Raw genomic sequence first — 21,278 nt, 5'->3', positions numbered from 1 at the left:
AAGCAATAAATATCTAGTATCTACAACAGTGAAGAAATAAATAAAATGAAATATTCACAACTATTCATCCAGAAAATCAACATGGAAGAATGAACTGTAAAAAAAAGAAGTTAATTTGCAAGGGGCTCCTGTCCTGCTTCTGAACTTCTTGTTCACCCAATAGATTTCCCCGGCCATTCTCAGAAACAGATCAATTTCACCCCATCCTTCTTTTTTGAATGGAAGAAGGAATAAATGAATGGGCTGTCTCACTTGCCTTTAAGCATGACCTCTGGACAGACAGAGAACAATGCTTATCCTTCCACTGTCCTTGCAATTGGCCATCTGCCCAGTCTATCTATCACCCAGCCTCCTCTATCTCTGGGATTATAGGGCTTCTGCATTCAGTTTGCACCAATGTTCTCTAGCTTCGAGCTCTCCAGATGTGTTGGGCAACTGGTGCTTGCTGGCACTGATCGGAATTGCAACCTGCACAGCTAGAGATGCCAGATTCAGATAGTTTGGCTTTATAGACATTGGCTAAAGTTACATATTTTGATTCTGGGGATGAGGGGAGGAAAGTGAATATCTTATAATTGGTGGGGGGAGAGAGAAGGTAGATATGGCTATGGCTAATTAGATTTTTGACTTATGCATATTTAGATGTTCCCCTTTCTTTACCAGTTGCGCAAAAATGGAATTTTCATCTCTGATTCCAAGTTCAACATTTCATCAACTAAACTGTTTTTGTCGTTGCCTTAAAGGGGTTTGCTGTCATCCAGTCTGTTGACTTCTTTCAGCTGTTCTCAACATGGGCTTTTCAGAATTACAATTCACTGCTCTTTCTGAAACATTCATCCATAGCATATTTGGTTCTAAAGAGTAAAATGCATCAAAAGAGGCATAACATTTTTCTCGAGCCTCATGAAAAATTATGTAAGTATTCGGCTTAAAGAGCACTTCATCTTCAGATGGAATGAACGTTAAAATATTGAATCTCATGAATGCTAAGCCAGTTTGTTTATGCATATACTTTTTTCCACTGTATAAAAGAGCAGTACAGCACACTCGAAAACCTCTCCAAAATCTCAATGATTTTGTTATTACAATCTACTAAATCAATCTGTTGGTTCTGTTGGAAGAACAGAAACAATTGTCACTGAAGAGGCATTACCTCTGACTAGTGATTCATTCAGGGTAATCTTGCCCTTACAGGAGAAAATAAAGCTACAACAACTCATACAAGCTCCTTCTGGGGGGTAAACACCTTTCTTCCAGTTTATTCACAAGGCCAGTGATGAAAACCTCTGGACCAGTTTCTTCAAAAGCCATCTACAACCCCCACTGATGCTTTTCTGTATGGTTTCTGTTATAATGCCAAAGCAAGGTTCTGTGCATGTACAGAACGAAGGAAGACCAAGAGTTAGAATGAAGACCAATGGCCCATCAGGATGGCAATTTTGAAATGGGAATGGACGGGTTTGCCTGGATGATTATGCAGCATCAATCTCAGGGCTTGGCTTGTGTCTCCTCTATATCTTTTCCACCAGAAAATAAATGGGTTATCCAGTCAATCAGCAGAACAATCAGTGGAATGTCCACTTTGTCTAGTTCTACTCTAGCTTTTTGCCTGGCCACGCATGTCTCAGTGGACCACACTCAGTGGACCACACTCACACATGTGGACCACACTGCAATTTGAGGCCAATCTCACTTTGCTATGGCTTTGTGTAGATCACAGAGGCAGCTCCTTCTGAGTTTTATAGTGTTATTTTTCTAGCAAACGCCGAGCTCAGAAACAGACAATGACTTCTGTAAAGGAATAAACAAACAAACAACAAAAGGGCAGCTATGCAAAATGCCCGAAGCTGCCCACCACCAGGACCAGTGGAGTTGGAGCCGTCAGTCAACATAAGTTTTAGCCCTCATTCAACAACAGCTGCTAACTCAGAACCAACAGGCCATCTTAACTATGACTTATTTATTTATTTCTCTTAGTGTTGGACGGGTTTGCCAGCATCAATCTCAGGGCCTGGCTTGTGTCTCCTCTATATCTTTTCCACCAGTAGAAGTACAAGCCTGATCCTTCTTCATTGAGAAATGCATGATAATTTTGTAATGCAAATACATAAAACCTGAATTTTAGGAAGACAAAGACATGTATACATATTCATACACTGCAGTTTCTTTTTATGTATTCTGCTGCCATCCATGGTGGCCTATAAAAAAGGGGGGGGAGTAGGGGTATCTCATGATGATGAATGAGTCGGGATGGCATAGTGGTTAGAGTGCAGCACTGCAGGCTATTTCAGCTAACTGCTAGCTATAGTTCAGCAATTCAAATCTCACCACAGGCTCAGGGTTGACTCAGCCTTCCATCCTTCCAAGGTGGGTCAAATGAGGACCCAGATTGTTGGAGGCAAGAGGTTGATTCTGTAAACCGCTTAGAGAGGGCTGTAAAGCACTATGAAGCTGTATATAAGTCTAAATGCTATGCTATGTTACAATGCCAGTATGCAGTTCTTTCCTTATCTGTGGCTGCTGGTGGCTTCCTGTGCACGTGTGTGTAACACCCCAGCTCAACCAGGGAGTTGCACAAGGACTTGCCTGCCTTTTAAGCTCTTGATTGGGATGATATCATCTGTACTATTGCCAGAAGATTAAAGTGGCTAAGAGGCATTTCCAGACAGACTTATAAACCACTGAAAAGCTTACTAATGCTGGTGGAGTGTACACTGCTGAAGCATCACCCCAGCCTCTGCCTCCATGCTAAAATCTGAATTCAACTTTTTTTTGGGGGTGTGTGTGAGCCTAGATGTTATTGATGGGGGGGAGTATTTCCCTCTCCCTACCTTCTTTCTCAGATTTGTAAGTGAAAGTAGGTAGTAGGGAAATCATTTCACTTTCATACTCCTAAAGCATCATGTACTACTACCAGCCTGCTCTGGGCCTGGTCTCCTGCCAAGCCATGCTGTGCGTCTTTCAAAACACAAGCTCTGCAAGAATATGAACATATAAAGTAACTTGGCAGATTCCGTTCCCTTCGAAGTCTGATTAGAAACTCATCTGCACTGCAGCAAACATTCCAGAGAATCCTTTCCAGATGAAGCTATTCTTCTGCGGGAAGCGCTTGGGTCAACAGGAGATGCAATTCCACATAACAGCAAGAACCCAATATATGAAAAGAGATTTCCTTACCGCCCTTCTCTTTTCAAGAAATGCTTGAATTTTTTTTAAAAAAATACTGCTAGTTTTCCTCCTCCCAGCATTATTAAATTCTTTCTTTGTCATGAAGAGGCTGCAACTCTGGTAGGTGCAGAGTGTCATTCACGTTGAACCTCTGGTATCTCTAGCTAAAGCTGGGAAAACTCCAGGAGGGGTTATTAATCAGTGTTCTAACTCTATGGAATGTCCTGACGCTGTGAAACCTCCTCCTTGAGAGCTGGTGTAGATTTAAGCACTTTTACAAATCCAAGTCAGAGGGATTTGCTCTGTTATAACATCGACATTTGGTAACCTGGACAATCTTGTAGTGTATTGAACGGGTCCAAAGACGGGCTACAAAAATGGTGGAAGGCCTTAAGTATAAAACTTATCAGGAAAGACTTAATGAACTCAATCTTTATAGTCTGGAGGACAGAAGGAAAAGGGGGGGACATGATCGAAATATTTAAATATGCTAAAGGGTTAAATAAGGTTCAGGAGGGAAGTGTTTTTAATAGGAAAGTGAACACAAGAACAAGGGGGCACAATCTGAGTTTAGTTGGGGGAAAGATCAGAAGCAATGTGAGAAAATATTATTTTACTGAAAGAGTGGTAGATGCTTGGAACAAACTTCCAGCAGACGTGGTTAGTAAATCCACAGTAACTGAATTTAAACATGCCTGGGATAAACATATATCCATCCTAAGATAAAACACAGGAAATAGTATAAGGGCAGACTAGATGGACTTTGAGGTCTTGTTCTGCCGTCAATCTTCTATGTTTCTATGTATGGTCCTTCAACCCAGCTACATAGACATAACACAAACTCCATCCCTTTTTTATATGCATGTTGTAATGTTGCATACACAGAGGAAGAGAAAGAACTTCTATCCTGTCAGAAAACACTGCTCTCAACATTTTGAAGAAAATGGTAGATTCCCTGGACACCTATTATGTTCATCCACACATTTAATTTGGTTCTAAGCAGCAAGCATTCCAATCCAATAACAATTACAGCACAGTAACGGCAATATTATTTCAAGATATAGAAGGAAGGCCCATTTGAAAGCTGTTTCTAAACAGACAATAACCGGGGAGATGATGATCCTGAAGCTGTGATATTAAATTCCAGACCGTATGGCTTCAATTGGATCTTTGGATAATTCTGGTTCCAACTGTGCCTAAAACCAACAGCTTTGCTCTGGAAACCAACTCCATTAGGCCCCAGTGAGAAGGGCTGTTACAGGAGCCACAGCCATTCTGTTATTCTTTGTATGACAGCCTACTCTATGTCTCATTTAACTGTAGATTGTTTAATTGACCCAATTATCCGGTCCCATGTAAGGTAATGGATTAAAAATTAACTACAGAGAGAATTAATTTTAGGTTATAACAAACTCAAGGTATTTAGGAGTAAAATAATTCTCCTATCCAATCCTGGTCAGCCATATGATTCAAATGGAAGGGAATCCATCTTGGATGCACGATCAAATGCTAGAGATACTGACAACAAGGGGACCTCTCTAGGCATTCTGCCTCTTTTCTCACTTTAATATTCTTCCTGTGATTCCATCTTGCTGTTCATATATTCCATTCCACACTCCTTTACTGGAAAGCAAGGTAGCCCTTGTACCGCAACTACTTATCTTAGCTGTCCCTTGAGTGAGAGGAAAATGGAGCTTGATAAGTACGAGAAGAAAAGGCAAGGAAACAATACTCTTTAGATTAGCCCTATTGTCGGGCTCCTTCAAGGTGGCTCTCCCAGACACAATGTCAGTGCAGGGGCTTATCGCTGCTTATCTTAGTTTGCTGAGGACTCCATGCTCTTGATTTGAGACTCAACAAAGGAAGTTCTGTTGGTGATATCAGTTAGCAGAAAAAAAGGAAGAGGGGTGGCAAGGCAGAAATATAGGATTCTTATCCATATCTTTAAAAAAAAACACAAGAAAAAATGGGGATGGAGGTAGCAGGAAATTTCAAAAGAATATTCTAATTAACTTCTCCTCTTCCACTTTTTATTATAATTTTTTAACATGCACATGTTGACTGCAGAAACTGTCATATAGTCACCGTTATTAATCCAAAGGCAACTTGGCCAGACAGGAAACAGCTAATTATATTTTTGTCATGTAACAGAGAGAGAGAGAGAGTTGAAAGGCTCACATCCCAGAAGAAACAACCTGGATTGCAGAGATCCCAATGTAAGGAGAAATGTTTTTTCTGGCGCACCAGCTGTTGCCGGACAAGGGGACAAGCAGAATAGAGAGATGTGGAAAGTTGATAAGTCACAATTCAGTGGCCCCCAGTTTCAAATACCGATGGGGTTTTTCTCTGGAATCCTTTCCCCTCCATGTCATCCAGATTTGATTTGTTTGTTAATGGGGGAAATGGCTGAACCTAATCACACTCAAGGGGTTTATGTAATGTTCACCATGAAAGATTAGTCCTCTTTGATAGACCATTAATAGATGATGTTTTAACTTGATGGTGAGGCGGAGGAAATTTACATGCCAAGTGTAAATAGAGGGGCTCAAAGCTACCCTGTGACTTTATACACAACTCAAGTTCTACAGACTATTGTCATAAAAGCAGGTCTCAACAAAGTCAAATATTCCCTATGTATGTGGTCCATTTCTTAATTGCTTTCAAGGACAAGGTGGGCAAGTTCTTGGCTCTTTTTTACTGTTTAAGAGGTACTTAAATCTAGAGAAACGATCTGCATTTAACTCTATCCTTCCATCTCTAAGTTCAAGACTGCCAACGAAAGCAGTCAGGGAAGAGAGTGTGTTCTGTCCCCCTTCACAACACACAAAGAAGAGCAAGGTCCTATTCTTGGCCTCATCTAGTGGTGGGCAGATGTGGTCATTTTAGAATGGAAGCAGGCAAGCTGTAGACACTTTGCAGTAATGCTCAGTCCTGATTTATTATCTCTTTCCTTATTTGGAAATGTGGACATTGGTCTTACCTGAATGTCCTTTCTCAGTGTGCTACAGGAGAATACAGGCAGTTCCTTACTTACAAACAGGTTACATTCCAAAAGGTTGTTTGTTATGTCCATTTTGCTCAGAGCTCCAAACAAGTATAAAAAAACTTGCAGAGTACAGTTCCTACCTTACATAAATAGCGCTTAGGATTAAGTCTAGACATACTGTAATTCACAGGTACTACACAAAGGAAGAACACCTCAAAGTAAATACCATGAGATTAAAGAGACAGGATGAGGTAGCATCCAAAATGGAGCCTACTTGGTCTCATAAGTTGGACTTGTGGACAGTTTTTTCCCCATACTAGCAATCGTAAGTTCATAAGTAGAGGACTTTGTACTTATGAAAAATATTCCAGTGATCAGGGTTCAGCCGTAGCTCTCTACTCAGTATACAGCGTGTGGCATGTTCAAGTTTGCCTTTGGGAATGTATGAAATAGATTTAAAGTGGCTTATGAATCTGGTCTGCTTAAACTAGTCAAGCTTAAACAAATGTCAAGATAGCACCACTTGTTCAAAAGAAAGAAAGAATAATAATGAATGTGTCTATAGTCTGAACCATGAGTTAGCATAAGGCTCATTTTCAATTACAGTGGTACCTCGTCTTATGAACGCCTCTTCATACAAACTTTTCGAGATACAAACCCTGTATTTAAGATTTTTTTGCCTCTTCTTCCAAACTATTTTCACCTTATGAACCCGAGCCGCCACCACTGGGATGCCCCGGCTCCAGACTTCCATTGTCAGCCGAAGCGCTGCGATTCCACTTAGCCTCCCCTCGCTGGGAATCCCCGCCTCCGGACTTCCATTGCCAACCAAAGCGCCCGTTCTTGCGTTGCTGGGATTCCCCTGAGGCTCCCCTCGCTGGGATTCCCTTCATTTTGCCGGTGCTGCTTTGAATCCCAGCGAAGGAAGGCTCAGGGAAATCCCAGCAACGCAAGAACGGGCGCTCCGGCTGGCAACGGAAGTCTGGAGGCAGGGATTCCCAGCGAGGGGAGGCTTAGGGAAATCCCAGCAACGCAAGAGCAGGCACTTCGGCTGGCAATGGAAGTCCGGAGGCGGGGATTCCCAGTGGCGCAAGACAAAAGTGGTGACTTTTGGGATGGGGTTGCATGCATTATTTGCTTTTACATTGATTCCTATGGGGAAAATTGCTTCATCTTATGAACTTTTCTACTTACGAACTGTTCTCTCTGGGTCCCCCCAGACGCCAACACCAACCAAAAAGAGTATCCAGACACACTGGTAAAAAGCAAAGGCAGTTTATATACTGGAAAGCAAACACAGGTAACAAAAACTGTTCTTACAGACAGGAACACGATGAAGCTTCACAGAGGTTTCACGAAGGCCAGGCAATAAAATAGGATTCTTGCTGGAAAAAACAACACTGGAGATACTAAAACCCATGCCTCCCCCAAGTCTTTCAGCCTTCTAGGCCACAAGCCAAGATCAGAGATGCCAAGAATCGAAGCAAGGTCACAGGACTCCCAAGTGATAACTCTCCACAAGACTGTAAGGGCGGGCCTGCCTTTTCAACCCTGCTGAGGAGAACCACACCCAAACCCAGCTGTTGCCAATTCAGGGATGGAAATATCTTTCTAATTGGCCCCTTCTTTGAGCTGCACGTCTCTGCCTCATGTCTAATATAGCCTGTGCGTCTTCATCCAATGAATCCAGGCTACTAGCTGGGGAGAGGCCCCCCCGGGGGTCTCAGGCTGCTCTCCCTCCTCCTCTTCCTGGCGTTCCTCTCCCCCATCTGCCTGGTCCTCCCACTCCTGGTCACTGTCCTCCTCCTCTGGGCATGGATCCGGCAGAGCTCCAGCTGGTCCCTGAGGAGCCTCAGGCTGAATCACAACACGAACCTGGTCACGGAATGAATTAAGTTCGTAAGATGAGGTACCACTGTATATCTTACTGTTTCTAGTCTAGAAATATATAGTCAGCTTCCACCATGCAACCACTTAAAATAGTGCAGCCTACTATGTGTTTTATTCAGTATCCTAGCAGAAGGTTCAGATGTCACTTTCGTCTTTGAACTTCAAAATTCCACTATCAGTCACAGTAGAAGGTGGTTGCCAGCCGGCCTTTTAAAATATAATCTAGCTATTTCTTTCTTGCCAGTTGAAGAACTAAAAGTACTAAATGCTACAGGATCTTTTCAGATACACAACACTAGGCACCAGTGACTATCAAACTGTTGGCTAAGCAAACATCGAAACTTTCACGAGCATTTCCAGAGGTGAACCATCTCAACAATGAAGTTGCAAAATTAACACAATTTCCAGACAGCATCACTGTGGCTCTCAAAATGAGGAGAAATTCCCAGTCTTCCCACAAAATGTCTGAGCAAACATTTGACTGTGTCTTCTGTAAGAGTTATAGGATGATGGGTTTTGCTAGGACTGGGGATGGGAAGGAGAGAAAGACAGGTCAAGTGCGGTAACATTCTCACGGAACAAATGAAAACTGTAATGTGTTTTAGAAAGACCCCAGTTCTTAGGAGGCAGCTGAACTAGGTTCTCCTTTTCCTTGCAGAACGACTCCTAGACAGTGTCCTTTTCAAGGGATAATAACCACCAAACCCCTTCCCGCCCCCAGGAATGTCAGGCTGAGCTTAGATTTTCCCCTTTCTCCTTTGGGGCTACGGTGCCCGCCCCAACCCAGCCAACTGGCTCTTTGTTAATAAGCGCGTCCAGCCGAGAAAGTGATTGATCATCAGGGAGAAAGGCCAATGCTTTGACGGGTCGTTTAACAATTTCAATTAAACCGCTCAGCATTCAAACGCAAAAAAGGAAGAAATGTTTGAAGGGGCGGGGAGGAGACTTTTCCAGAGTTATTGTGGGCAAAGCTCCTATGGCAACTTAGCAGGGTCAAAAAGGCCTTCCTTAGAAAAGGTACGTACAAGGATTGCAAAATGTATTATTTATTTATCTGTCTGTCTGTCTGTCTACCTGTCTGTCTGCTGTCTGTCTGTCTGTTCATTTATTTATTTATTAAAATCTTCCTTCCTGGTTGAATTATCAAGAGCTCTTCTGCTCCATGCACAGCTAGAAACACTTTTGCCTCACTCTTCAATAAAACGTTGCCTACAAACCCCATGATCAGTAATAGGCATTGTGACCCATTTGTAGACCTATATCTTTCAAAGCCATGCAATGCTTAAGAACATGCCCGCTGAATATTAAACTACATGTTCTCAAATTCCTGTCGCTGGGATTGGCACTTGATTCTTGATTATGTGCAGTGACTTTTTTTAGATACATGAGATCCCTGAGGGCTGATCAGAAAGACACAATTCTGAATCCACTGAGACAGGGGAAGGGCTCTGGCAAGGATTTTGTGTGTGTGCGTGTTTTTTAAAAAAGGTCAGCATCTCATCCTGTCTTATAGAAAGAGGCTGCTGCTGGCTACCGCCATGGCCAACTACATTCACAAGGCAGGCACTCATATATAGTGGTACTTCTACTTAAGAACTTCATTCATTCCGTGACCAGGTTCTTAAGAAGAAATGTTCTTAAGTAGAAGCAATTTTTCCCATAGGAATCAATGTAAAAGCAAATAATGCATGCAAACCCATTAGGAAAGAAATAAAAGCTCAGAATTTGGATGGGAGGCAGAGGAAGAAGAGGAGGAGGACAGTCACTGCTGAAGGAAGAAGGTGAGGTGAGGGGATTAAAAAAACATTCAAAACTTTAAGGCTTAAAAAAAAAAAGGGACTCTGAGGCAGCGCCCAGAGAAAGGAAAATGCTCCGTTTGCTCTGGGCTGCCCAGAGCGAAGGGAGTGTTTCTTTTTTCTGGGCACTGGCAGGGGTTTATTCCCTTCCCAAGAGCCCAGAGAAAGGAAAATGCTTTGTTCACGCTAGACTGCCAAAGCCTCCTTAAGCACCACCAAAAGGCTCCTCTGGCAGCCCAGAAAAGCCCGAGATGGGCAGGTTTAAAGGGGGAATAGCAGGAAACTGGCTGGGCCTTTGTGCCATTCTCAAATTTCCTGGGAAATTTTTCAGGGCTCGGGTTCTTAAGTAGAAAATGGTTCTTAAGTAGAGGCATTCTTAAGTAGAGGTATCCCTGTATTGATGGGTGAGAAAGACCCTTCGTCACTGGAGAGCCCACACAGCAGGTCATCACCTGAGAAGGTGATGCTCAAAGTGAAAGCAAAACGAGTGGCAGACCCCACCCCCGTCAACCAGAAAAGAGATGCAGGAAGTCCCCTTAGAATTGAGATGAGAAAGGTAGCCTCATTCAGGCTGGGGAGCAGTTGGAGAGCAGAGAAAGATGGGAGGGGAATAACTATTGGACATGAATCAAGGGGGGAAACTTCTCCTGGCTTTCTTTTTCCCCTCTTCTTTCTAAGGCCAAAGGGCTGGACTGCCAACCAAGCAGCGCTGACCAAGCAATGGCTTTCCTTCCACAGGGCACTTTCCTGAGTTGCTCCAGTGATCATTACAATCCTCCCATCTCCAAAAGAGATTAGTCGCCCCGAATCTATGGAGAGGGGCGGCATACAAATCTAATAAATAATAATAATAAAAATAATAATAGTACCGCTCCCACCCTCTTGGTCTTTCCACAAGGTTTAAAAAACTGACCTTTGCTGGCAAGCCTGCCACTGTTGAGTGTTAACACCTTGCTCTGGCCCATGATATGGCTGTATATGATAGGATGAATGTGGATAAGTATTTTTAAGAACTAGTGTTTGTAATCTACATTTTAGATTTGGATTTCTTATATGTCTTACTTTTGTATTCTTGTATTGATTCTTGTTGTGAGCCGCCCTGAGTCTATGGAGAAGGGAGGCATAGAAGTCCAAATGATAACAAATAAATAATAAAACCTTGCTGCAAATTTGTGAAATTCACACTCGTGGCATCAATTGGGAATAATCAAGCTCCCTACCAAATTAGTTCTTTAAAAATGAGATTTCATTGTATATATCAGGGGCCAGCCATTTGCAACTCAAAAGGCCCTTGGCCTAGTTTCATATCTCATCAGCCTAATGTGAAGAGCCCTTTGCAAACAAACAACTTAGCTCTCAAAACAGGTTTGCACTTTCTCAACACCCAAAGAGTAAAAAAAAAAAAGATGCCTCAGAGAAAGGAAATGCAGGCCGCCACGTTCAAGTTTGATTGTGATCCTTCTCAGTACCAGCAAGTATTGCAGCTCCCACCATATTAATCTTACAGGAATGCAGTCCTTAGCAGAAAAAAAGACAGCCTAACTTAGCTATCAGCAATTAGATATGGGGGATTGGAAGTATAATCCAAATTTATTAGCATCTATCCCGGGAGAGATGAATGTCCCAATATGTAGGACATGCGTCAGCAAGCTTTTCCTTTGAAGGCACTGGTTTTTTCTGCTTTAATTCTTTCAATGTATAACTAGTATTTTTCCCTATACACATTACAGTACAGTATTCTTTTTCACCAGAAATACTGATATAGCTCCCAGGATAAACTTTCACTCAACAATTCATTAAATGGTTGGTATCCACACAGTAAATATTAACAACTTTGCAGGTTGGGAATCCTAGAAGTTTCAGATCCCATACTAGGTAAGGATGGTGTTTGCAAAACTGCAAGGTAAATACCGGTATATATAGTCCTCAATTTGGGATTGTTCATTTAGTGACTGTTTGAAATTACGACAGCATTGAACAAATGGACTTATAACCCCTACCCTAAATTCCAGCCACTGTGGTCATGTGAACAATATTTCGGTCCAATCGCCCTTACAACTGTTCGCGGAGAGGGGCGGCATACAAATCTAAATAATAAATAAAATAAATAAACCGGAGCTGAACCACTGCCTATCTTCATCTGTTTCATGGCCCACTGAATCCTAACAGGCCTTGGGTCTGCTTCTCACCCTGCTGGGTCCAAAACCCTCCTCCCCATCCTGCCACAATTCAGACAGTTACCTTTTCTGTATGCAGGTCCCATTTTGGGAAGGTGACCCCTATGAATTGTGACCCAAAATAGGGCCTGTTTCTGGGATGACACCATGCAATCTCCATCTTATACAGAGAAGCTGAGGGGCAGATCGGAGATGATGTTCAGGAAGGAGAGCCAACCAATCTGCCCCTTGGCCTGCCTACAGAGCACAGAGGCTGTGTACCACCATTTTGGAAACGGGTGCCATTTTGGAGTGACTATAATTTATTGCAGCCGCTCCCAAAATGGCATTCAATTCCAGGATGGTGCCCAATGGCCTCTGGGTAGGAAGGCTCTGTGGCAATGAAGCTGCTTGCCAAAGAAGATCAAGGAAAAGGACAATGGACCGAACCAACTCCCCCCAGAGATTAGAACGGGGAGGCAGAGGAAACTAGGGGCAGATCTGTACAAAGTATTTTAGAATTTAACTATAACAACCATACAAACAATAATTATACTCTGAAAGGATATAACATGTAAAATACTATATATATGCTCTTTTTTTAATCTTTGTATTATAATAAAAATTATTTAAAAAAAATAGAATTGCCCTCACCCTCCTTGCCTTTTGTAAGCTGCTTAAAACCCACCTCTGCCGCCAGGCATGGGGGGACTGAGATACTCTTTCCCCCTAGGCCTTCACAATTTTATGCATGGTATGTCTGTATGTATGTTTGGTTTTATAATAAGGGTTTTTAACTGTTTTAATATTGGATTGTTATACGCTGTTTTTATTACTGTTGTTAGCTGCCCCGAGTCTACGGAGAGGGGCGGCATACAAATCCAATCAATCAATCAATCAATCAATCAATCAATCAATGATGGTGGCGGGATCCAGTGGGTTGGAAAACAGGCCTAAGGGGGACCCAACAGGATAGGAAAGCTAGATCTGCAGGGATCCAGCGGGGTGAAAAGCAGAGCACAGGATGCCTCAGGAGGTGGGAGAGGCCCGAGTCAAATCACGTGTTAAGTTGGAAAAGTTCTTGGGTTGGGCCTGTTCTAGGCATCCCAGGGCCTCCCCCCATGCCAGAAGCATCCCATGCTCTGCTTAATTATCGTAATAGGAAGAGATGGATTAGGGCTGTTAAGCAGGGGGATCATATGGCCTTGCTTAATGGCCCTCATGACTTGAAACCTGGGTAGCTTTCTTACAGTTCTCTATTATGTTCCAAGAACTACCTGTACTGGAATAAATCCATCAACTCATGCTTTATTTGCTTCTATGCTCAGCCAAACAGGTGTCAGAGATATTTCTTGAAATTCACCTTTCTGGACAGATCATTTAAAAATCTTATGCAAATCCCTCAAATCTGAGGCAGAAAACCACCTATTTGTAAAGCCTGGAGCTTGGGTACCTGCTGATATCCTCTCCCCGATATTTTAAAAATATTTTAACACATAAGCTTTATTTCTTCTTAATATTCTTTCCATCTGAAGTTTCCCAATATTGAGCAGATGGCCAAAACATACACTCCCAAATAACTTGATTAAGAGCAAAAGTTAAAATTAGTTTTCTTGTCACATTTCACATTTAATTTATGCCCCGCAAATAAAATGATGCAGTTATTATTCAAGATGAACCCCAAATCCCAGCACTCACACTATTCCCTGTCTATCAAATCCATATTGGGAAGATAGTTAACAACAACACCATGAGCTCTTTGCTACTATTTGTGAAAGAAAAACTGGAAGTCTCTAATAAAGTTAAAGTGAAATGCATATGCACCGATTCAAGAGGAAGAAAAGAACAACAGCAAAAATACATGTTGCATATGTAAGAGCATAGTTCAAATACAAGCATAATATATTTTATAACAGTGAGGAAGAATATGGTCACATCACTTTAGGGCAGTGTTTCCCAACCTTGGCAACTTGAAGATATCTGGACTTCAACTCCCAGAATTCCCCAGCCAGCATTTGCTGGCTGGGGAATTCTGGGAGTTGAAGTCCAGATATCTTCAAGCTGCCAAGGTTGGGAAACACTGCTTTAGGGCCTACTTCTCTGTTACTATGTGATGATGGGCAGCTTAAGAGCCTTTCTTATGGTTCTTTACTTTTAAATCAGGGATGTACTGAACAATCTTTCCAACAGAGGAAGCTCCCAGTGAAGATAGTTCTCAAAGAGAAAATTTGCCCTCTTAGGTAGAACTTATATCTTGCTGCGATTTCCAACATTGTAAACAATTCTGGATTGCTAAGAATGAATATTTTATAAATTAAGACTCACCAGACAGTCAAGTCTTACTCTTGGTCTCTATACACTCTATAACCATAACCAGTTTGCCAAAAGTCACAGAACTGTAACTAATTTACTACTGAGCCAAGTGAAAGCAAAGTATCATGTTAGGGTGTAAGGAGATACTCACTACTTTTGGACACCTTGATCTTTGCTACCAATTTCTGCACACCAGGTACATCCTCATTTTTCACAGCCTGGATCAGTTCCTGTTCTCGCCCCATGTTGAATAAGGGCACTGCTCCCAATTTATGAAGCCATACAGATGCTCCGTGGATGAAATAACTAAAGAGAAAGTCCCCAAAAAAGCCCAAGGTACAAAAATATTTTCGGAATGCTCAGAGCACATTAAAAAAGAGAGTCTATTAATGATGATAAATACTATTGGGCATTAAATAATGTGGTGCTTAATGGCTGGATCTCAATTGTGGGAAGAAATTGGGAAGGAAAAATGAATAGTCCAAAGCAACAGAAACAGTGTTATATTTGGCTGTCCCTGCTAAACAAGAGCATTCTCTCCAAATCCCCAGTTCTTCCTAGGCAGGTAGAGTTTCATCTCAAGCAGTAGGAATCTTCTGTTTCCCCAAATCAGTCGATGTGGAGCCTCTGCAGCCAATGCTCGAGTTGTTTCTCAGGTACCTATGAAAATAAAAGGCAGAATGAGTTTTTGAAAAGACTTCCAAACCACTGGAATAAAGATAGTTCTCGACTCATAACCACAATTAGGACCAAAACTTCCATTGCTAAGTAAGGTGGTTAAGTGAGTTGCTCCCAAGTTTCAGTTCTTTTTTGCTATGGTTGTTAAGAGAATGACTACTGTTAAGTGAATCATGAAGTCATTAAAGCCATGTGAGTCGTGTTGGGTGTTCTTAGGTACACCCATATCAGTCCAGCACTCCACGACCTGCACTGGTTGTCTCTGAACGCAATACAGGGTGTTGGTTATCATCTATAAACCCCCACATGGCATTGGACCCGATTATTTATGGGACCGTCTTCAGCCTTATATATCCCAGCAACCGGTTAGGTCGCACTGAGTTGGCCTTCTCCAAACAATGCCAACTGGCGGTCCGCAGGGAAGGGCCTTCTATGTTGCAGCCCCAGTCCTCTGTAACTAACTCCCCCTGGGAAATTCATATCACCCCCTCTCTCCTCACCTTTCGAAAGGCATTAAAAACACATCTATGCCAGCAGGCCTGGAGCTGTAGTGTGAATGAGGTATGATTGACCATTTTATATTGGGTTTTTATTTTTCTTAACTTTTCAAATTGTTCATAATTAACTATTGATAACTATCTTTCTTGTTATATTGTATTTTATTCTTGTAAACCACCCCGAATCCGCGGGGAGAAGGGCAGCCTATAAATCTAATAAATTAAATAATTTAAACAAACAAACAAACAAGAGATTCCAGATTCCTCTTTGACTTTGCTTATCAGAAGTTGGCTAGGAAGATCGCAAAATGGTGGTCACATGACCCCAGAAAACCACAACTGTCCTAGATATGCGCTTGAATTTTGATCATGTGATCTCAAGGATGCAGTGACTATCAAATGTGTGAGGATTGGTCATGTCACTTTTTCCAGTGCTGTTGTAGCTTTGAACAGTCGCTAAAGAAATGAGTGCAGGTCAAGGACTACCTATTTTGTGCTAATAGAAATCCTTACAGGCAATTTGCTCTTTTCAGTTCAAGTACAATTCAATACTAGATAGACTATATGCTCCATGAAATGAATATTTCACTAGCTACACAACAGATGAAGGGGGGGGGGGGGGAGTCATGCAAGAAAGAAGTAGCAGCTGGGCTGAGAAATCTGATTTCCCAACTAATATAACCCTCCCTTAATCTTTATGTACTTTTCAAAATGTTTACCAGAACTACTTCATGGGTATTTCTTCTTAATGTCTTGAGATCTAAAAGCTTTCTTTGTTAACATAAGCCAAAATCAAAGGCCTCAAAGTTCTACAGTAATTATCTGCAATATTATTAAGTGTGTCATTAATAATATAATTACAACCATATGCATTGTTAGATCATTGGTAAACAGATTTCCTGGTCTATGGGAGATTTTAAAACAAAACAAAGCAAATACCCATCAATTGGAATCATGTATTTGTACAATGGTTCAATAGTGAGAGGCTCAGAAATTATAGAAGAGTCAGATATCAGAATTTGTTCTGTTTTAGTTTTTCACAATACAATCTAATATTGATGTTTTTTCCCCCCTTCCAACTCTAACGCAAAAAGACAAATTAACTTCTCCACATTGTTAAAATGAGAGAAATGGTAGAAAATAGGCGTTGATTGCTTACCTGAACGCCTCTTCTCGTACGGTGAGCGGGTACAGCAGTCACATGGGTTGCTCATGTCCAATCCGGTGGAACTGAGCCTAGTATTAAAAAAGCTTGCCGGATCCGCCCCTTCCCCAGAATTCGCGAATCCATAGACTAGGCTCAGTTGTGAAGCTCTGTAGTGTTCAACTCTCATAGTTAGAAGAAGAAAGATATAGAAAGGTAAAGAGAACACACAGAAGGGCGGGAAGTGACTGCTGTACCCGCTCACCGTACGAGAAGAGGCGTTCAGGTAAGCAATCAACGCCTATTCTCCGTACTGAAGGAGCGGGTCCAGCAGTCACATGGGACATACCCAATAGATGGTCCCTAGGGTGGGATTAGCTTGCTATCATGTGAGATAACGGATTGGAGTACCCTTCTGCCGAAGGCAGCATCCGCTGAAGCGTAAGAATCAATTTTGTAGTGCCTGATGAAGGAATTTGGCGAGGCCCAAGTGGCTGCTTTGCAGACCTCCTCCAACGGGGCTTGAGTCGCCCAAGCGGCCGAGGTGGCTGCGCTCCTGGTGGAATGCGCAGTGATGTTCCTTGGAACTGAGAGGGAGGCCGACTCGTAGGCCTTAGATATAGTCCCTCTGATCCAACGGCCTATTACTGATGAAGACACTTTGGCCCCCATGACTCTGGGATGATAGGCTACAAAAAGTGCTTCTGACCTCCGAAAGGGTCCTGTGCGTTGGATATATATTCTCAGCGCTCTGGTGAGATCCAGGGTGTGCCATCTAATTGCCAAGGGATGGTCTCGTTGGAGGCAGAAGGAAGGTAGTACAATATCCTGAGATCTGTGGAACATGGAACTGACCTTGGGTAAGAAGGTGGGGTCCAGTCGCAAGACTACCTTATCCTGATGGAATTGGCAAAGGTCCTGCCTGATTGAGAGGGCAGCTAGCTCCGAAATGCGTCGGGCAGAGGTAATAGCCACCAAGAAGGCTACCTTAAAGGATAGGTACCTGAGGGACGCCGATTTTAGGGGTTCGTATGGTGCCTGCGTGAGGGAATGTAGAACCCGAGGCAAATCCCAGGATGGATACCTGTGGACCTTGGAAGGTCTGAGGTTGGCTATGCCCTTGAGGAATTCCTGGACTTCAGGGAAGGATCGGAGAGGCTGTCTGCGGGGACCCCCTAGGACAGATGAAATGGCTGCCAGATGACGCCGGAGGGTGCTGGTGGAAAGTCCTTTATGGAATCCTTGCATGAGGAAGGAAATAATTCTGTGTATGGGGATGCACAGAGGGGAGAAACCTTCCTGTAGGCACCACTGGTGAAACTTGGACCACGTGTGGTCGTAGATTCGATTGGTCGAGCCCCTCCTGGCCTTTAGAATGACCTCCACTGAATCGGGGTCATGACCACGCAGTTCTAAATCTCTCCTGATAACAGCCAGGCGGTGAGGTGGAACCACTCCGGGTCTGGATGGAAAGAGGCCCCCTGCCGCAGCATATCCCCCGAAACGGGGAGTCGCCAAGGGTCCTGGACGGATAGCTGTTGGAGATCTGCGAACCAGGGCCGGCGGGGCCAATGAGGGGCGATCAAGATTACTCGGGCCCTCTCGGTGAGGACCTTGTGAATCACGTCCGGGAGGATTGGAATTGGAGGAAATGCGTAGAGTAGGCCTGGAGGCCATGGACTCCGGAGGGCATTGATTGCTTCCGCTCCCGGGGATGGAAATCTGGAATAGAAGCGAGGGAGCTGGGCGTTCGCATTGGTCGCGAAGAGATCCAGGACTGGTAGGCCGAATCTGAGGGTGATTTGATGGAACAGGTCTTGGTGAAGGTTCCACTCTCCTGGGTCTATCGTTGCTCGGGATAGCCAATCCGCCTGGACGTTGAGACTCCCCGAGATGTGATCGGCTAGGAGCGACAGGAGATGTTTTTCCGCCCAAAGACCCAACTTGAGGGCCTCCCTCATGAGAGCCTTGGATCTCGTGCCCCCCTGTCTGCAGATATGGCTTTTTGTGGCAATGTTGTCGGTGAGAATGAGAACGTGCCGGTTGGGAATGCGAGGAGAGAAATGCTTCAGAGCCAGGGAAACGGCTCTTAACTCTAGCCAATTGATTGGCCTGGAAGCTTCCTCCGGGGACCACGTGCCCTGGGCTATCATCCCCTGGGCGTGGGCGCCCCATCCCGATAGACTGGCATCTGTGGTGATGACAAATTGATCCGGGCACCTGAACGGGGATCCTCTGTCCATGGCTGGAGACTTCCACCACTTGAAGGATCTGCGAACACTCAGTGGGATGACAATGCGTCGATTTGAGTTGCTGTGCCCCGATCTCTGAAAAGGCAACAGTAGCCACTGGAGTTCCCTAGCATGAAGGCGAGCCCAGGGAATGATGCCTATGCATGACACCATCTTCCCCAAAAGGGAAGATAGAGTAACTATGGATACTGAAGGATTAGATAAAATGTTAGAAATTAACTCCACTATACTGAGTTTTCTCTCAGGAGAGAGAAAGACCTGGGAGGATTTTGAATCAATAATAGATCCCAGGTGAGAAATGGAAGTGGAAGGTTGGAGGTGGCTTTTATCAAAGTTGATGGAAAATCCATGGTCCTGGAGGACTGACATGGTGACAGAAAGGTCTGTTTTCACTCTCTCTAGGGAGTTCCCATGAATTAAAATATCATCAAGATAACATAAAATGTGGATGGGAGACGCCCGGATATAGGCCGCCAGGGACCCCAAGAGCTTTGTAAAGACCCGAGGGGCCGAGGAGAGGCCAAATGGCATCGCCCTATACTGGAAATGCCTGCCTTGAAAAGAAAAACGTAAAAATTTTCTGTGGCACTTGGCTATAGGAATGTGAAGGTAGGCCTCAGTGAGGTCTAAGGAGACCATGAAATCTCCCGAGTGAATGGCGGCCAAAATAGAAGACAAGGAGTGCATCTTAAACTTCCTATATTTGATGAATAGGTTTAGTTTCTTTAAATCCAAAAAGGCTCTCCAACCTCCGGAGGACTTTGGAACCATAAATAGGATGGAATAAAAACCTAGGCCCCTCTGACCGGAAGGGACCGGTTGAATGGCTCTGATGGAAAATAGATGAGAAATGGCCTCCTCCATACGGTTACAATCTGAGGATGACCTGGGAGAAGGGCAGGAAATAAAACGTTTTGGGGGAGGAGAAATAAATTCTAAAAGAAGGCCTGATTGAACAGTGTCAATGACCCAAGGGTCCTTGGAGGTGAGACGCCAATTAGAGGCGAAATGAGCCAGGCGACCCCCTATGGGAATGGAGGTAAGATTACCATCTAGGTTTTTTTGAAGCCCTGTTAGAGGAAGCTCCCCTTTGGAAACGAAACCCTCTACCCCTGGAGTTCCTGCCTTGGGAACGAAAGCGGGGGGAATACTGACCTGGAGATCTCTGATAGGAAGCCGCTTGCTCTTGCTGGCGCCCTGGGCGACGAAAGGACTGCGTTTTGGTAACCTTTTTCGTGGTTGGACCCAAAACCTTCTTCTTGTCCGAGGTCTCCGTGAGGAGTGGATCCAGAAGATCACCGAAGAGAAGGTCGCGCTTTAAGGGGCCCTGGGATAACTGCCACTTTTGGCGAACTCCCGCTTGCCAAGGGCGAATCCATAGGAGTCTTCTTGCCGTTGTAGAAGCTGCAATAGACTTAGCAGAAAATCTAGTAGATTGTAAGGTGGCATCAGCCACGTACTGGGCAGCTGCAAAGACCTTGTTGAAGTCTTGTTGACCTCTCAAGTCATCGGGAGGAATGTGCTGTTGAAGTTGGCGAAGCCACAGCAGCATGGCTCTGGAGAAGAAAGAGGCCGCTGCAGAACTTTTAATAGCCCAGGAATCAGCGGTGAATCCTCTTTTGAGCATTTGCTCGATGCGCTTGTCCTCCGGGCGGAGGACTTCCTCCGCCTCGCCTGGCACAGCCGCTGCCGAGTGAAGAATCTTGACAGGTTCATCTGGTTTGGGAAAGGATAGAAGCTCTTCATAGGAAGAGGAGAGTTTATACAACTTTCTGTCCTTGGTAGAGGGATTAAGGCCAGAGGCTGGAAAATCCCACTGTTTGAGTAAGGCATCTTTAAACAATTTAGGCATAGGAATTACCTCGTTATCCTCCTGTTCCTCTGTGAAGTAAGGTAGATTCTCCTCCGGGGGATCAGTGGAAGTGGAGGCTTGTTTCTCCTGGGCCGCTAATCCCGTAGAAATTCTAGCTTTGAGGAGGAGAGATTTGAATAGTTGAGAAGGAAAAATAGTAATTGGAGGAGGGACCTTTATTTGGGATTCCTCATCCTCTGATAATCCCTGAAAAGGGTCTTCATCCTCCTCTACATCCTCATATTCATCCTGGGAGGATTCTGAATCATCCTGAATAGGAGCTCTAACCGCTGGGGAAGAACCCAAGGGGCGGGAGGAACGAGAAGGAGGAAGAGGTAAGGGAAGCTCATTGATGGTAGAGAGTTTGGCATCAATGGCTTTGGACAACACAGCAAAAATAGATTGGAACTCAGGAGGTAAACTGGAAATATCAGCAGAAATGGCAGAAGAATTCCTAAAGGCCTGGGAGGATCCTGGCTGGGGGGAATCTTCAATAATATCTGGTTCCTCTGGACCTATGCCCCATAGGTTAGGTTGGGGTCTGTC

The 21,278-nt window shown here is 43.8% G+C and overlaps 1 protein-coding gene across 5 annotated transcripts in view; it reads right to left on the bottom strand.

Moving 5' to 3' along the window:
- The window catches only part of CASKIN2 (CASK interacting protein 2), a 142,784-nt gene that overhangs the window by 101,783 nt on the left and 19,723 nt on the right, over positions 1-21,278 (bottom strand). For all 5 annotated transcript variants that reach the window (XM_070739929.1, XM_070739930.1, XM_070739931.1 and 2 more), the window contains exon 2: positions 14,461-14,969. In XM_070739929.1, the coding sequence (XP_070596030.1) occupies positions 14,461-14,554 (94 nt within the window). In that variant the 5' untranslated portion in view covers positions 14,555-14,969. The remainder of the gene's footprint in view (positions 1-14,460; positions 14,970-21,278) is intronic.

The sequence above is a fragment of the Erythrolamprus reginae genome, chromosome 2 (genome assembly GCF_031021105.1).
Source record: "Erythrolamprus reginae isolate rEryReg1 chromosome 2, rEryReg1.hap1, whole genome shotgun sequence".
In the NCBI taxonomy this organism is placed as follows: domain Eukaryota; kingdom Metazoa; phylum Chordata; class Lepidosauria; order Squamata; family Dipsadidae; genus Erythrolamprus; species Erythrolamprus reginae.
This window is presented reverse-complemented; position numbering and strand designations above follow the sequence as displayed.